The sequence below is a fragment of the Parasteatoda tepidariorum genome, chromosome 9 (genome assembly GCF_982258835.1).
Source record: "Parasteatoda tepidariorum strain Cologne lab strain chromosome 9, Ptep-v5.0, whole genome shotgun sequence".
Classification (NCBI taxonomy): Eukaryota; Metazoa; Arthropoda; class Arachnida; order Araneae; family Theridiidae; genus Parasteatoda; species Parasteatoda tepidariorum.
In genome coordinates this window covers 35,041,894-35,061,198 of record NC_141763.1, presented here as the reverse complement: position 1 = coordinate 35,061,198, position 19,305 = coordinate 35,041,894, and the positions used below count along the sequence as shown (strand labels likewise).

General features: G+C 28.4%; 1 protein-coding gene across 3 annotated transcripts in view; it reads left to right on the top strand.

The window, feature by feature from the left end:
- Ubr1 (Ubr1 ubiquitin ligase) overlaps positions 1 to 3,935 on the top strand; it is a 30,837-nt gene extending 26,902 nt beyond the window's left edge. For all 3 annotated transcript variants that reach the window (XM_016069703.5, XM_016069704.5, XM_071186404.2), the window contains exons 11-12: positions 1,821 to 2,185; positions 3,290 to 3,935. In XM_016069703.5, the coding sequence (XP_015925189.1) occupies positions 1,821 to 2,185; positions 3,290 to 3,483 (559 nt within the window). In that variant the 3' untranslated portion in view covers positions 3,484 to 3,935. The remainder of the gene's footprint in view (positions 1 to 1,820; positions 2,186 to 3,289) is intronic.
- Positions 3,936 to 19,305: the final 15,370 nt, after the last annotated feature.

Here is a 19,305-nt window from a genome sequence, read left to right as displayed (position 1 = left end):
CCGCGAAGCCATTTTTTGTGGCCCGTGAACTAAAATATATTTGTTGTCATTTTTTTGCGGACAATTTTCGTAAAAAATCTATATGGTTTTAAAATACTTTTCTCGTTAATCTAAACCAATTTCTTCCTTTCTGTTAAATTTAACATATCAATGTTGCAAAAAAATTTATTTCTAGGGTTTTGCATCCAAGAAAATATTTATTCAGATACAAAAATAATCGTGTATGTTGCTCTTTTTTATTTCATTTTTTTGTATTTTGTGAATATAATTCAGCGTGTGTGCATCAGAAATTTTCTTGAAGAAATTCTCCGATTTAACTTTTTGAAACCACTCATTTTGGACAAAAATATTTACACACACATTTGTAAATTTTAAATGTAAATATATATTCTCTGGTGGTTGCAGCAGACAAACCTCAATTTTCTCATTGAACATTTTGTGTGGTACTATGTAAGTTTTAATACCAACCTTTTTAAAGTTTTATATCTTAACAATTAGATATCTGTTGCACATTAATTGTTAATACATAGGTGCACATTAAAGTTATTGTAGCCCAAATGTTTATTATTTAATATTTTTCAAAATATTATTAGTAGCAATTAAGTCTTTTTAAAAATCCACTCCTTATTTTAATTTGTAATTCAATACTTTTGTTTTGTACAACTTGGTAAAAATCTGACAGTAATATTTAATGTTCCTTCAAATATGAAAGAGTCCTACATAAAATTTTGATTAAATTGCGGCCCGCCATTTGATTTGTGTTGTTAATTGTGGCCCCTGGCCTCATGTAAGTATGAAACCCCTGGTCTAGATGGAAGCAAAAATTGGAAAATTTTACAAGCCAGTGGCAAAATTTTTATCAGTTCTTTTTAAAAAACTGAAAATCCTAAACTATTGAAAAAAGTATTGATATTGTTAATGTAAAGGATTTCTTAAAATTTGGTCAACACTACAAGTTTTATTTTTAAAATGAAGGAAAATTTACCTGACCTATCCAAGTAGGTTTATATAAAATTTAAGTATTGTATATAATCTTTTTACCTAATAAAATTTAAATTTTGAGTTTTGAATAATTTTACATTAAATTTATGTTTATTAACAAATATATAATTAATTGGTTAGAAAATTAATCAGAAATAATTGTAATCATAATTATGAATTTATATAAATTAGATTACTTTAAAATATTGATTTTAAATTTAAAAAGAAAAAGAGTAATATGAAATTAAATTGAACTTGAGTGAAACCTTTAATAAACAAATTCAGTTCAACAACAGCAGGTTCAAAAGTAATCTGAAATTTTGAACCTGCTTAAAATAACTTTAATATTTAGAGATAATACAGCTTTTCTGAGTAATAAATATTATGAACACATGGGATAAATTTTCGGCAAAAAGTGATGATTAACAAACAAATTTTAAAATATAGATTACATATAAATTTTTTTATTTTATATTTTGTGATAAGAAGCCTTCAAAGAGTTCTTTTATTCTTGGGAAATATCGTCAAAAAATGTTTTGCTCTTTTTAGATTTTCTCTTACAATTATCATGAGAATCTAAATATCTGGAAAAAGCTTTCTGCTGATCTATTATGGGTCCTACTCTGTTAATTCACTGTAACTGTAATTTAATAGACATGAACATTTTTAAATTATGTATTAGTACGATTATAGGATCACCAGATATCAGCAAAAAGCTTTCTGCTAATCTATTATGGTTCATTTTTTTTTATTTTAATTCCCTTTTAATGTATACTTTCTGTAATTTTATAAACGTGTTTTATTTAATTTTAATAATTATTTCATCAACATCATTTTAGTTGGGCTAGGCATCCAAGAACATTACATCTGCTGATGAATACAGAGCAATCAGAAACGCACAGTTTAGTGCGCCATCCACTATCAATCAACCGATTGATTCCTCTCCCGCCTGATTATAGTGATCTTATCAATAGTGTATCTCACTTTACATGTCCGAGCTCCGAAGGTGATGACAGTAGAAATCCCACAATGTGCCTCGTATGTGGAAAAGTTTTATGCTCTCAAAGTTACTGCTGCCAAGTAGAGCTAAATGGGGCTCTCGTTGGTTCTTGCACTGATCATGCTTTTATCTGTGGATCTGGTGTTGGTATTTTTCTCAGAATAAGAGATTGCAAGATTCTTCTGCTGTCTGATAAGAATAAAGGTGAGTTATTTTGATTTTTGGTTATAATATTTCGAACGCATGGTGCATAGCATTTTTAAAAAGTGCTTAAAGGTGCTTATTTTTGATTTACTGTTTTTAAAAGCCTTTAAAGGTGCTTTTTTTATTCGGGGTTTGTAAAAAGTGCTTAATTTTCTACCTTTCAAAAAGAGATTTTTTCTTTGCCATGTCGATTGTCGTCATAAATTTTTAAAAAATGCATGGTTTTTACAATTTTTTCTGCAATATTTATCAGAAGCTAGTTGTTTTTATCATGATTATGTAAAGTTTTTAAAAGTGTTTTCGAATTTTATTGACTTTATGAATATAAAATAAAGAACTTTAAACGATAGGGAGAAAAAAAATTATTACTGTACAGATCCTAATTATGATTATTTTATACTATAGCACATTTCTAATAGGCTTAAAGAATTACATGTCATTTATTTGAATTCAAATTTATTTTAATGACTTAGTATTTACTAAAAAGATGCAATTTTTTTGTAAAAAAAAAAGTTGTTATATGGATTTGAATGATTGTTTTGAATTCTTAGAATTTTGTGCATTTGCAATGTACCTAGGTTAGTAGCGAGCGAAGCAAACCATATAAGATTGCGTAGCAATTTTCGGGGGTTGGCGAGCGTTAGCGAGCAGGGGGCACAGCCCATTAGTGGTTTATATTTTTAATGATATAAGGTTATACAACAATAACAAATTTTGTAAAAATGATTCATATTATCATTTTTGAAAAGAGTAAATGTCCAAGAAGATTTCCTTAACTGTTAATTTAAACCTTTATCAACACCAATGTTTTTCAATGCATAATAATACCAATGAGAATACAAAACAAAATCATCAGAAGAAAAAAGAATTTAAAAAAAATTAATAAATAAACGACACCTGAAAAAAAAATTTTTTTTAGTCTGCTCATTTTCTGTTTTTGTTTTAACCAAAATGTGTGTTCTTACTTTTCTTGTTACTCATCCTCCCCCTATCACAATCTCAAGAACCTTTCTAAGTATAGCATAATTTGTGGATAGCCCCCTAATGAATTTTAATTCTTTTAGAATGTTTTTATTCATACATAAACACTGAATTTTATTTCAGGTTGTTTTGCTCCACCACCTTATGTGGATGAATATGGAGAAACAGATCAAGGTCTTTTAAGAGGAAATCCTCTTCATTTATGTCAAGAACGCTATGAAGAGCTTCATGAACTGTGGCTAAGCCATAATATTCCAGAAAGAGTATCTCACAGTATGGAACAATCAACAACTTTACCTAACTGGCAATTACTGTGACATGATTCTAATTAAAAATATATATATATATATAAACATTTATTTATTATTATTTTCTGCCTTGTGAAAAGATACACCCTTCATTTGTTCATTTTTATTTGGAAAAATTATTTCCTTAATTATGATTTTTTTAAATATATATTTTACACTGTTTTATTTCCTTTTTTTTTTATCTCCTGTTCGATCTTTTCATAATTTAGGCTATAGAAATTTAATATATTTATTAAAACTGTTACTTAAAAAAAAGCAAAATATCTAGATAAAAATATATTTATTTAGCTCTTCTAAATGAAGCAGTAATGACCTAGTTGCTTTTTGAGTTTGCAACCTGAGTGTTTTAATGGACTGAAAATGTTTTTATTACTCTGATGTACAGAATCTACTACAGCACCTTTTTTTGCATTATTTTGTTGATGTATTTAGATCTTAATAAAATGCAATCAAAGGCTCAATTATGGTGGAAATTTATTTGTTGTAAATCAAAAATATCTAAATAAAGAATGAATATATTTCCAGGAATATTTTTCATTTTGGCTATTAATAGATTTTTGGAACATCTCTAGGAAGTTTATAACAGTTTGTTATATCTTCTATTACGATTTTGAAATTTTTGATCTTCCTTTGAACTTTAGTATAATTTTGCTGTTTATTTTGAATACTTATAAATACGTAAGTTTACAAGTAATAATAAATCTAGAAATTATTCATAAATTATTTTCTAAACTACTTTTAATATTTAAAAAAAGTAAGGTTTTTTTCTAGTTTGTGATCCTGTGATATAACAAGCATGAGTTTAAGCAAGTGTTTCTCTGCTTTAGTTTTCATCAAAAATTAATTAGAAAATATATACAGTCGAACCCCGCTATAGTGAACCGTCTGTGGACTCAGTAATGTGTCCACTATAACCGATGGTTCACTATATCCAAATTTTTTGAATATTTTTTGCATAAGACAGTTGAATGATTGAAAATTGGCTTTGCAATTTTGCATAAGTTATTTAAAAAATTATTAACTAATTAACAGATAATAAAGCAAAAATTGATGGAAAAAGTAATTACGTCGCTAAATATTAGTTTTATTTTCACTTTTTATGAAAAAAATTTGTGATTTTTGATTGAACACAATTTGATTTTAAATTGAGTTCATCAATTTTCTTACCTACAATGTGCAAAGAATGCAAGATTTTTACATTTTGAACAAGATTTCGAACCATATTAACAAAGCATCTTCTACGTTTTCTCTTTCAGCTCCACGCAGTTTTTTCGATGAAACCATGTTTTTGTCGTATGCCGCAAGAATTGCACTTCGATTTTTCTAAATGTTTGAAACTGTAGATTTTGACAAGGAAAATTCCTTACACAGTGTTGATTGATTGGTTCCATCATTAATACGCTTTACAATTTTAACTTTGTCGTCTATCGAAAACGCTTTTCTCTTTAGAGAATTTGCCATTTTCACTGCTTTTGAAATAAAAATCTTGTCTCAAATAGATAATGTAAGAATATGAAGAGAGCAGCTGTAGAATGAGTTAAATTGATCCCCTTTTTGATTGTCAAGGGGTGATTTGTAAAGAATATGGTTTGAACAGATAAGAAAATTCCAAAAATTCAGCAGGTGGCCAATTTAACTAGTTGTAGAGCAAGCTTGGGGAAAAGAGAGAAAGCGAGGCTTGTCAGGGAGGGGGGAGTATAAGATAAGTGATCTGTTTGACATTTATTACAGTATAGTTAAAAGTGATAAGCATAAAGGAGAGTAATATGACACACTTTATAGGAATGCATTCATTTTCAGTCCCAACACCTACAAGTTTAAAGATGGGGGACTGAAAAAGATATTTAAAGAAATGAAATTTGAGTCCACTATAACCGAGTTTCTAAGTTCTAAGCTGTTCACTATAAGCGTTAAAAATAACATTATTTAAATAGGAATACGGACGGGACCGCTAAAAAAGTTCACTACATCCGAGTGTTCACTATATCCCAGGTTCACTATAGCGGGGTTCGACTGTATATATTATAATATGTTAGGACCTGGTTTTTCCTCCCATTTTGAAAGCTAACTGCACGAAGCATATAATTAAATCAAACTTTTTGTTTCTTTTACCTTTGGGAAAGATTTATGAAAATACAGAAGTCTGGACAGTAAAATATGTTTTAAATTAGAAATAGTTAACTTATTAAATAATGATCTAAAAGTATGGATGTTTTTAAGGATTTCTTTTTAGTGCAATTGTCGAAAATTGAAAAACCTAACAACTTTCCTTTTTTTAGGACATTTAGTTATGCCCTTGGCTATGGTTATGAGTCAGAAGTTAAAAATAAAAATGTTAATTTAGAGACAAAATAAGCTTAATATTTTATAATGAAACACTAGTTTTTGGACTTATTATTTTACGTTTAAATATAAATTTGTTAAAGAGTATACAATTTCTATAGCTATGAGTGGTGACCACTAATTATCTTTACTTAATATGTATAATAAGAATGGTAAAAAAAAACTTGAAAACTTAACTCCTCTGAAAGTTAACATGAAATCACTTTTTGGGTTTAAAGGTTTCAGAACTGTTTATTACTGTTGACAATTTAAATTTTCAAAATCATTTTTTTTAAACACTACGTTTAAGTCATAAATAAAATATGTCACCTGAAGATATATTTATTACCAATCATGTCCATCTATGAGTTAAACAAGTATACTGTAATAAGGTTAAGTCATAACATATATAATATAAAGCTTGTAGAATTTAACTCCCAACTTTGAGCCCCTGGGTAAAATTGTATAGAAATGTTCCTGCTATGCATTATTTTCCCATTCAATAATATGGCGAAACCAGTTTTTGGATGCAGGAAACCCTGCATCTGTAAGTTCCGAAGAAGCCAGGACTAACTCTTAGAGGGTTAAAACAAGTTTTTCTCAGTTACTATAAAAATGCACATGGTGATGACACACATAACAAGGAACAACCTACAAGGTAACACTTTAAAATTGTACTAAATATTTGCATTTAAAACATCAGGGTCAGTTTCATTTATTTATTTAACCAGGCATAAAGGTATTTTTTCTCAGTTTGTAAACACATTTTAAAAAAAAGTTATCTTCCCTTACTCATTAAATAATTACTGAATAGACTCCTCCATTAACAAGTGAACTTCCTGCAATGTGCAAAGAGACTTCTTTTTTTCAAAGAAATTCACTGTCCAGGTCTACTTTAATATTTTTTCTCCATTGATCAACAACTGCAAAGAGTTTGATGAAATTCTTTGATTTCACTTGTTATTATATTTTCAGTAACTAGAGGGCTCCGCCCCCTGCTCGCTGACGCTCGCCAACCCCCGGAGAATTGCTTCGCAATTCTTGCTTGGTTTGCTTCGCAAAACCAAGAATGCTTTGATTTCATATATTTCAATATTAAACTGAATATTAACTGTTATCATCGAAAAGAATTAATTTTCTTAAATGCAGAATAAGCAGTGTGTCAATATCAATGTCACTTTTTTTCGTTGACTACCGTTCCTTCTATGTCCTATTTGTTCTCTAAATGAGCCAAAATTGTCAGAAATTAACATCAATGTGCAGATATAATCTTAATATGAAACTTGTTTAAAAAAAATTATAATCACAATAATACAGACTTTGTCCCAAAGAAATGAATATATTTTTAACACATTTAATTCAATATATATATATATATATATATATATATATATATATATGCAAACACTATAATATTTTTCAATAAGCAATATTGTTAAGAACAGGGTAATTTTTAAAAAAATATTTTAATAATATTCAGCAAAATAACTATAAATGAAAACATTAATTTTGCGGAATTAAAATAAACAATGCACCAATAGCATTTTCTTTACGCTAAATACATTTATAAATTTGACATTATATATATATGTTAGAATATTTCTCTATATACAATATTGTTAATGACAGGATCATCTTTAATAAATATTTTAATGTACTTTTTAGTAATGTTAGGTCTTTTCTTTTTAGGCATTACTTGTAAATAAACAAATCGAATTAAGATTTAAAACCAGATTAAACTTACGAATTAACGTTTTAGAAAACAAATAATCAGATTAATCAATATATCAATACGAAATAAGTTGAGATGTTGTAAAACTGAAGAATGAAATTCTAACTATTTTGTGATTGGTTGCATCTCTGAAAAAGAAAATTCAGACTTGTAAATCGCTTTTTTAAGCTTGCCGTTTTCAGACATGTGATTGGCTGTTGTGAACGGCGGTTATTCTTCATTATTAACTGCAAAATCGTGCTTTAAAACTAAAATAAATAAAAATTTAAAATTATGTAAAAGATTTGAATGCCCTAAATGTCTTCCCTGAAAGATTCTGAATGAATTGATTCCTTAATCTTAGATTTTCATCACGTAGTTAAAAAGTTTTTCAGGGGACAAAATTAACTGCAAAAACTTTTTTTTAGAATAGAGAGATAACGTGGTTGCTAAGCAACAGATTTGTTTGAGAAATTTCCGCTTAACATTGTTACACGTTTTTTAATGAAAGAAATGTTACAAAAGAAGCCATTACTTTTATAATTCCTGTGTTATATAGAAATCTGAATTCTTTTGTCCTTTATTACGAAAGTATACAGGGATATAAAAATTATACAATGCTGTATTAACAAGGAAATACTCTTTGTCTAAATTTTGAATCGAGTTTTTTGAAAATTTATACCTAGAATATATAAATTTATATATATATAAATAAATTTATTTATAAGTATTCAGACAGCGCTACTTTCTACGGGACTTGAATTAAATTATTGGAGTTGCTACATTTTTATAATAAAAGACATGACTAAACTTGATACATAAAAATTAACAAAAAAGGAAAAGATTTAAAAATATGGATACCACTTTAAAATGAACAGCTCATTTACTAGTTATTATTTAAATTCATCCCAAACGATATGAAAGTTTCCCATCATTCATTAAATGGTTTCTTAAAATCTGATATTTTAATGCTTAAAGTTTCAACTCTGTTATAAAATAATTAAAGTTTCAACTCTGAAAATAATTTCCAGTTATTTATATATTTTTATATTAGTATATTTTTTAAGCTCAACTTGCTAGTGAATGTTAAAGATAGGGAGACTGTCAATTAGATATCTAATGAAGAGTAAATTAATTTAGATCTGAAAACATAAATAAAAAATATTTTAAGTTATTCTGGGTAGAACAAGTTTTGATAGTACACAAACTACAAATTTAATAAGTTTTAAAAGCACTGCATTTAATTAATGGGTATAATTGAAGTATGTTTTTTTGCCAGCAAATTACTTTGCATACCTTTAGTGAAATAAAGGTTAAAAATTGCCATTTTAGATATTTAAAATACAGTTTAACCGCGAGGTAATATATGCTCTAAATGCGACAAACTTATGATTTTATATCAATAAATATTGATATGAAAATCAAAATATACTTTTCTTTTTTTTTAAATCGAAAACAAACTTTATTGGGAACAAAAACAAACACATAAATACAAAGAATATTTATTCGTCGCCATGAGGAAAATCCTGTTCAGGCGACAAAGCTAATACAATAAATTTAAAATAGAAATCAAGAAAAAAAAGGGGGGGATATTACAATCATAAATTATTTTGCTCACCATAAGACATCATATATTGTTGAACACTGTAATAATAGAAAAAAAAATACATGAGACTAATAAAAAAAATAACAAAGGTAACATAAGAAATTCATTTGGATTGGCACAAGACTGGTATAAAAATAGTGCGTGGAGTCCCTCCGCGCGGAAGAAGTTAAACTTCGCAACCTGCGACGTTAATTGTAGAAGAATCAGCAGTCGTAGAAGGATTACTAGTTCTATTCAACGACTCTTTTTCCTGCTCCGCACGCTTCCGCTCTCTGTAATCACGGTAATATTGTGCATTTTCCCTTCGTGGACCTCTTGAACCAGTGGAAGTGCTTGTGGTTCGTCTCGCCCTGGAAAATGTATTAATAATGTATGTGAATGCGTCATAATGTAATTTCAGAAAAGAAACAATCAATTGATATTCACAAGAGACGTACCTTGACATAACCTTAAATCCGTCACATTGTCCGTGGGATTGTTTTCACTCATTTTTTACAATTGTTATCCACTAAATTTGAAAATAAAAAAAACTACCCTATTAAATTATATGTGTATCAAAACAAACTAAAAAAATATTTATAGAAAAACAATACTTTTATGACTTTTATTATTTTTATGCTTGTGAGAACCAAAACAATATGGAAATGAATGAGGGAAAACTGGGTCCTACCATGTGATTTCTCGGCCAATAAAAATGTAGCGTTAAACGTTTAACGCAACCTTGTTGGAAGTCGCATAAGAAGTATAACTTCAAAAATTAAATGCTTCCTTTAAACTGAAAAATAGAGATCTAAATCGTCAATGTTCACCACAAATTGAAATAAAGCACGCTTAAATGAAGAATATATTTGGATATTTTGCAACTGAAATGGTAATTTATTATATAATTGATGTGCTAAGTAAAAAAACTTTTCGCGAAATTTCTTTTGTAAAGTGGGGAATCTCATATATTTCAGTTGGTCTCCTTTCAGACACATTAGTTTTTAATTTGCATATTAATTTATTGTTGTGTAAATAAAGCAAAATGCGAAAAATTACATTATGGCGAAATGGTAATAGATTAATTCTTGTATATATATTGGTAGTAGTTATACTTGAATTATTTATATTTAGGGAATTAATAATCTTGAAGCATTTATTCTGAACTGAGATTAAAGGAAGTAAATTAGCTTTATATTCACCGCCATATATTATTGCACCATGATTAATTAAAGAATAAAACCAAGAGTAATAGAGTGCTTTCGCAACTAAAACAAAACGCAATTTTTCAACTAAATTGTTAATGTGTTTTCCATTTCAAATTAGAATCGATATATAGTCCTAAATATTTGATATTATTTACAGATTGTAGAATGTAGCATTGACGATTTTCATTAGTACTTTTACAGGAGAGAGAGTGAAATTTTAAATTTAAGTTAAATTCTGATTTTTCTTAAACTGAAATAAATATATTTAGATTTAAATTTAAGTCATTTACTGTAAACCATTTTGAAATTACGCGTAAATCAGATTCAATTTGAAAAATTAGTTGATTTAAATCAGTGCAAGAATACAAAATTACGGAATCATCAGCATATGTTATTATCTTACCAAAAAGTTTGAGTTGACGAAAGTCATTGATGAATATAATAAACAATAAGTGTCGTAGTATAGATCCTGGAGGAACACCACGGTTTGAAAAAATATAATTTCTAAAATTACTTCGGATTTTAACTCTATGTTCTCTGTTTGAAAGATATGAAATGAACCAATTTAAAATAATTCCGCTGAAGCCAGCAAATTCTAATTTTTTGATTAAAAGATTGTGATTGACATTATCGAAAGCTTTTGATATATCAAGAAATACGGCTACTGTTATCTTATTTTCAGAAATACTATTATGAATAAATTTTGAAAATTCCAAAAGAGCTTTTTCTGTACTTTTGCCTTTAATAAATCCATGTTGATTTTCAGAGAAAAAATTTGTATGTTTTAAATAATTGTATATTTTATCAGCTAGAGTTTTTTCAATGATTTTGGAAAAAACAGGTAATATTGAAATTGGTCTATAGTTTGATAAGCAATTTTTATCGCCGGTTTTAAAAATCGGAGTTATGGTTGCTCTTTTTAAAGAAGTTGGAAAAATGGATGACTTGATTGAGGTATTGATGAAATTAGTTATAAAATTCATATTATTGAAAGCAAATAGTTTAATTAATTTTACATTAATACCGCCATAGTCAAAGGAGTTTTTATTAGAAAGAGAATTTATTAAGTAAAGTACATCACAATCATTCAATTCTAGGAAAACAAACGAGGTTAAACTTGGTGAAATATATATTTGAAAACTGTTTGGGTTTGAGGTACTGTTAGCATTTGCGAATGATTTATTAAATTTATCAGAAGATTCATAGTCGTTTAAAATATCAGGTAAAGTAGGTGATTTGCTCTGATTACCAATAATACTATTTACAAGATCCCATTTTTGTTTATTTGAATCACAATTTAAAAATTTGTTTTTGAAGTATTTTGATTTTGCTGTTTTAATTAAGTTCTTAAGCTCAGAAACTATAGTGTTGTATGCTGTTTTGTAAATAATATCCCATGGATATTTTCTAGTTTTTTTTAATAGTTTTTCCTTTCTTCGAATTAAAATCCAGATATTACTAGTCATCCAGTTATTTTTGGCTCTTTTGTTTGATTCATGCGTACATTTAAAATTGTTTTTTAAATTATTGAGTTAAAAAACAAAACTTTGATATTGTTGATCAAGAGAATCTTGAGGATTGTAATTAAATTTGTAATTTGACAGATAATTATAGAGCTTATTATAGTTGGTTGAAATTTTATTTTCAGTTTCCTTAATTTTATTTACCTTATCGTTATAAATACTGCAGAAAGATGGATAGTGATCACTTATGTCATTTATGAATATTCCGGATTTGACTGAAAATTTATTTGTTTTTACAACGTCATGATCAATGCAAGTTGACGAGGAATTTACTCTAGTTGGTTTGTCTATGTAATTTTGAAATCCAAATTGGCATAATAAATTAATATATTCATGAGTAATAAAATCATCACTTAGAATATCAATATTTATATCACCCATCAGTATTATATTAGGATATTTAAGTTTAGAGATTATTACTTTAAGTTCAGTATTAAAAAAAATCAACACTAAAATCATGAGATTTATATAAATATAGAAATAATAAATCTAAAGGTTTGCAATAAAGTAATATAGATTCTGCGGAAACAAAATGTATAGCTAACTCTGAAATATCAAGACATCTTTTAATAAAAACACAAACACCTCGATCTATTAAACACCTCGAACAAACGATTATTATTTCTGCAATTAAAGAATTAATTATAACCATCTATTGAGTAAAAATTAGTTACATTTTGGTAAATCCAAATTTCTGACATAATTATCACACTTATATTTTCAATCATGCCAGAAATATGTGAAATAAAATTATCAAAGTTGGCTCTTAAACTTCTAATATTTATATGTAAAATATTATTGTTTAACTTACAGGTTGAGGTAATTAAGTAATTTAAATGGTCCAAATTTTCAATTTTTAGGCAGTCCGGCTCAGACAAAAATGTTTCATCAGTTGGATGGAATATTGAGATGATTTCACACGTATTATTTTGGATGATTCATCTTTTCTCAGGAATATTTTACCATCGCGAACCCAACAAAACTTAATCCCTTTTCAGATTTAGCCTTACGTGAAAGATAAAATAGATGCTTCAGTTCGGGAGTCAAATGTTCATTGAAGTAAACAGGCATTTCTGTGAACCTGGAGTTGACTTCGCAGGTTGTAAGTTAACGATTTCTCAGTTTCTTTAAGAGCTCATCACGTACAGATTTGGATTTAATTTGAACGATGACGGGTTTAGGTTTATCTTTATTAAAGCTGGGGACTCAGTGAGCGGTGATCAGATTTTCAGATATATTAGTATTCGCAACATTATCAATCTGGGATATTACTTGTTGTATGTCTTCATTTTCACATTCGGGTAAGTTATTTATTTCAAAGTTGGATCTTCGGGAATATTGCTTGAGTTCAATAACTGCTTCTTTTAATTCATTTATTTCCTTCTTTATTTCTGCTTTTTCTCTAGTTAGCTGATCGTTCTTTACTTGTAAAGTTTTGTTTACATTTTGTAGCTCTGTGATAGAATTTTTCAACTCTTGAATTACTTCACTATTGAATTCAATTGAACAGGTTGAATCATTGAATTTGTTAGTTATTAACTCTTCTAGGTCTTTATTTTGCTGTAAAATATCCACGAGAATGACTGGGCTAGTTGCACTTTTTATTTTCGTTGGGTTTTCCTGTTGTTTTGAACATTGTACGCAGGTCTACTTTTGTTTTTTATCAACAGTAAGTTTTCTAAAAGCTTAAAACAGTACTTGTCAATTTTATCAGTAGTACTTATCAAAAATATTAAAAAAAATTACAATCAATACTTGAATGCACTTAATTTTGTCTTTTTTAATATTTTTCTAAAAATTGAGTGTACTGGCTTTAAAATCAAACGCACTGTTTGCCAAGTTATTAGTTATTATATTTTATTAGAATTTCAAACACTATTAAAATTTCATAAATAAATATTAAGGGCAGTCGTTACATATTCTGAACGTAATGATTAATGAACAATAGCTGTTCGTGGGTTCGATCCCCGCCGGCCGAAGACTCCCCGTGTAGTAAATGGTGACTGCTGCACGTTAAATCTGTCGAGTCGCAAAGTCCATGTTCCCATAACAAATCAAAACCTCTGGGGGTACTGATTCAGGAGTTTTCTTGTCTTCTGGATTGGTTCAAAATTACAAGGCTGCGGAGTTGAACATTAGTAGTCGTAAACCCGAAAATTGGTTCGGCTGTTCAACGATGGATATAAAATAAAATAAAATGAACAATAGCTGTAAGGGGTAAAAATTCCGAAAACAATGTTATATTATGATGTAAAAGATAATGGTTCTGATTTTTATAACAATAGAATCGAGAACAATATCAGAATTGATAAAATATTTTTGAAATTTTTAAGTGAATGATTTTTAATTTTAATTAATCTGTTTGTTGTCAGAGGAAATTAAAATAATTGGGTATTTGCACCTCAAGGAGACCTGCCGTACCAACACGTGACCTATGACGTCAGCGCCAGCTAATCTTTATCAGCAAAATGGCGTATTAAAGTTGAGATAAGTTTCTTTACATAACTTAGAATGTTAATTAACGTAAAGGCAGAGTCGTATCGCACTTAGTTGTATCGAATTAGTTTAAATATAATTCTTTCTCATCTATTTCTTTTACTTAACTATTATTTGTTTATGTATTTTATTGTAACCATGATATATTTTTGTTTTGTGTACCTGGCAACTTCGATGCATAATTAGTTTGTTTGTGTTCCGCATGGCTTCGAGCATGTCTTTGAGTTAAGTTGTTCTTGTTATAGTGAAAGACTTGAAATTTTTGAGAAAGAATAGAAATTACATAAGAGAATTGCCACTTGACGGGCTCTGCTTACTCGAAATAGAATGGAAAGAGCAGTTGCTAACGTAAACAAATGCCACCTCTCAACAACCAATCAGGATCGAGATTCCCACATTATGTCACTTGCAGGTATCCCATTGTGGAGGTTGGTTTAGCAAATTCGTAGCTGGTCCCTCAGTTTTTATCGTTTATAAATATCTAAAGATACATTAAAAATTGAAAGTAACACTAAATTAAAAATAAAGCAACAGTAAAAATCACTTTTTAAAACTATTATTTTTATTTAACTAATTCGATCGGTGACGCGCTGGTGAAGAAAAAAATGAATTCTACCAAATAAGTAAAAAATTTTAGATTAAAATTTATTTATTCCACCGTTACTTGGATCGAAAGAGAAAAAATAATTAATTTCGAAGAAAAAATATCTTATTTTTAAAATTGGAACACCAGTCTACAGAAATATTAAAAACGTTATTTATTTATTTTTAAATTCGCGGTACGAAAATGGCAACTATATTTTTTGGTTACCTAGCAACCAGAGTTAATTTTTTCTAAAAAGAAAACGATTTTTAATTTTACTTTCTGTTCTAAGCTTTCCCGATGTTCTGTCGTGTAATACACATCTTCTGATTAAATATTGGTGAAAACCTATGGATGGAAATTATTTGTTTCATACTGTATGTTCTGTGAAAGAAGAAAAATATTCTGTGCATGGACAAGTTCGCGTCGATTTGAGAAAGGATTTTACTACTTGATCTTCAGAGTTATTGTTTTTAATGCAACCATTTTCTTTTTATAATAGAAAATGTATCTGTCTATCTTCCGTCTAAGAAAAATACGTTTATTGGGATGTCCAATATGGAACAACATAGAATATTGGCTGTTAAAAAAATGTTATTTTGAATTCTAAGGAGGCAGAATTTAATTCATTTTGGAATATCAGTGACTTCAAAAGTTCTTATGACTTTGTTTCGATGGTGTTATAATCCGTTACTCTATCGGTATAGATTGATATATGTAATTTGGAACAATAAGGAATATGATTGACTGTGAATAAGATGATAAGTTTTAAAATTGTATGTTTGGCAGTAAAACTCGTCCTATACATCTTGTGTGACACCACATGGAATATCATTGTCTGTTATAGAAAGAATATCAATAACTTCACAAATTTTTATAATCTTATTTCTATCGAAGTAGAATGCGTAACACTTTGTGTATAACTCAAGTCTGATTAATGCTCTAATTCTGTTATTAGTTTTGTTAAAGTGCTTAAAAATTTTATAATTTCTTTTTCTAGCTAAATATGGATAATTGTTTTAATAATTAAAGTTGGTTTAAGCTTTTAATAATAATTGGTGTTGTAATAGAACAAGGTGTATAGAAGTTCGTCTTTCATTTAAAATTTTATTTTATTATGAATTTAACATAGAAAGGCATAGTTGAATTTATATAGTGTTCTGTTACAAAATTGATAGCTGATATCGAGACTAATCCCGTAACCACACTGTGTATTTTGTATACCAATTTTCATAATTAATTAAGCATCACTGGTGTCAATTAGTTATGCTATATTTTTGCAAGCACTCGAAATGAATCAGTACCTTGATATCCTAACGAATCTTTTTGAAAGTGTAAGGTTTTAAAACGATGAATTGAGATGAATAAATTGAGATGCATAACACGCAACTTGTACGAATTTTCTATGTAAGGTTCCTCAAGGGATTTACCTACTCTAGGTAAATACGGGATTCACAACCCCGAGGTTCCCTAGTGTTTTTTCAGTTTTTTTATTTATTTATTTCGCTTGTCTTTTCATTAAGAATACACGTACTATAGTACAGATGTTAGTACAAACATTTGATTTTTCTATTTCAATCCAAGATATGTTGAAATTAAATTATAATTGTAAATAAACGGATCATTTTGAGAAAAAGAAAAATTTTCATAAAGATTATAACATGAGACAAACTTCGTCGAAAAAAGAAAAATCCACTTCTATTGATATTTTCAAAATTAAAACGACAACTGCTGCCAAAAGGAGATGAACAAAAATAATGCAATACATCATTTAGATTGCTTGCAATAACCTTGATTGGTTGATTCTATCAATATTTGGCTAAAATATGCTTTATTCCCTGTTCTGGTATTTTATATTACTTTCACTCCCCCTTTTTCAGAATTCGCCACTTCTACTACTGAGGTGTAATCAGTTAGTGATTTATTCTGAATTTAACATAGAACGGCATAGTTTAATTTATAAAGTGTACTGTTACAAAATTGATAGCTGATATCGATACTAATCCCGTAACCACACTGTATATTTTGTACCAATTTTCCTAATTAATTAAGCATCACTGGTGTAAATTAGTTATGCTATATTTTTGCGACCACTCGAAACAAATCAGTACCCTGATATCCTAACGAATCGTTTTGAAAGTGTAAGGTTTTAAAACGATAAAATTTAATAAATTGAGGTGCATAACACGCAACTTGTACGAATTTTCTATGTAAGGTTCCTCAAGGGATTTACCTACTCTAGGCAAATACGAGGTTCCCTAGTGTTTTTTTAAAATTTATTTTGCCTGTCATTTCATTAAGAATACACATACTATAGTACAGATGTTAGTGCAAACATTTGATTTTTCTATTTCAATCCAAGATGTCCATAAGGCAAAACCTCAGGGTGCTATAAAGAAAACATGGCATCATGCTCACGAAATGGGAAATTTCTACAAAAATGAATTATTTACGATATCTCATCTATATAAAATTTCTCATTCTATATCTTCAAAAGACTAGCGAAATCAAGGGTATGACAATGGCTCTTGTATGCGTGGAAAGCACACCGAAGTTCAAAGTCTCATTCCGACTTAATATCTAAGAGCATTTCTTAACCTGCGTTACACATTCATTAAATTTAGTAGTGAATGATACTTTTAATTTTTGTGTGTGTTGAAGCTGTTACATTTTTATAAAGTTGTGCAGCATTTATATAACTTTTTTTCGGTATCACCTCATAGATAGAATGTTTTAAAGATGCATATTAAATTGAGCAGTTAATGCTTTAAAACCCTTGAGGTATCAATTGAATAAAACTACCGAAGCTTTGGATAAGTTTTCTATCGTCCAGTATTCCATAATAACAGCGACAATAGTGAAAAATACATCAGAAGTTAACTTTTTATAAAAAAAAAGATTATCTAATTTTTAGTTTATTTGTTCCCTTTTAATATATATATATATATTAACCGTTATTGAACAGCCGACCTAATTTTGAGTTTACGACCACCACCAATGTTCAACTCTGTAGCCTTGTATTTTTGAACACAATCCAGAAGACAAGGGAACTTCAGGATCAAGTATTGGAATAAATTTTGCCTTCATGGAGGAATTTTCGATGGAACTAATTGACATTTGCGTTACATACATGAAGAGGAAAACCTCTCACAGTTAACCTGTCGGAAAAGAGACTCTAACCCATGATCTGTCTACTACCCCTTAGACAATTTGACATAAGTTTTTCATTAAAAAATGCCATAGGATATTCCTATGGGGTTTTGCCTATGGTAGAATTCGCCATATACGTATGGCAAAATTTTATTTACATGGAATTTTTTTTTATACTGCAAATTTTTACCTTAAATCTAAGGTGTCCTATAGCGTATGAAGAAATTTTTCCATAGGCTAGGGTACACCTTTGCCATACAGCTGTTGCAACATTTCTCCATCAGTATTTTACCATAGAGTTATACATCATAAAATAAATTACAAAATCAAAAATAAATCAATCCTGAAAAAAATTAGTAAAGTGCTAAAGAAAATACATTGTTTAATTGTCTAGAGAATAAAAATAGGCTAAGCAAAATTATAATAATTTAGGCTTAAATAAAAAGAAACTTTAAAAAAAATTTCAACATTATCTAAAGATTTTGCTTTTTTTCCCCCATAGCATTTTCCATTCCTTTTCATCAACTCATACTTTAGTTTGTATGCTATGCACTTCTTGATACTCTTTTCAGTTACATCGGAAAATTTGCTTTGGACATAGTCTGAATAAATAGACAAAATAAAAAATTACTACTTAAAAATATAAACTTATTTTATAAGTATTCTTGAAACAATTTAATTGAAAAACTAGAACACAAGTAAGGAAATTATTCAACTTTCTGCTTGAATCTTTTTCTCAATCGCGGAAAGGCCGAATGAAAAATTTTCACTGCAAAGATTGATGGTATTTAGACACATTCTAGGCAGATGCAAAGGGAAATATAAAGAAATTTTTTTATTTTGGCTTGATAGCAAGGAACAAAATAGTTTTTGATTTGCAATTATTTTTATTACAGTGCTTATATTAAAGGAAACTCTTGTTCACACTATTCTATTTTGCTTTAAAATTGCGAATGATAACAATTTTACCCATAACAATTCAAGCATTTTTCAAAGTAAATCGAAATAATTAGCTTTGTCAACCCTGAAAATTATATTCTATTTAGAAAAAAGAAAAACAGGTTGATATTTCTTTCATAAATAGATAATTTTATATAAAAATTTCACTGAAGCTCTTTCTGGTTTATTGCCTTCCCAGTAAAATTTTTTGCTTAAGTTGGTCTTGAAGTAAAATAACTAGGCGTGAATTTTTATTATATGGCTGAATATTATCTCAGAGAAGAAAGGAATGATTCATGCCAGCAGCTTTTAAC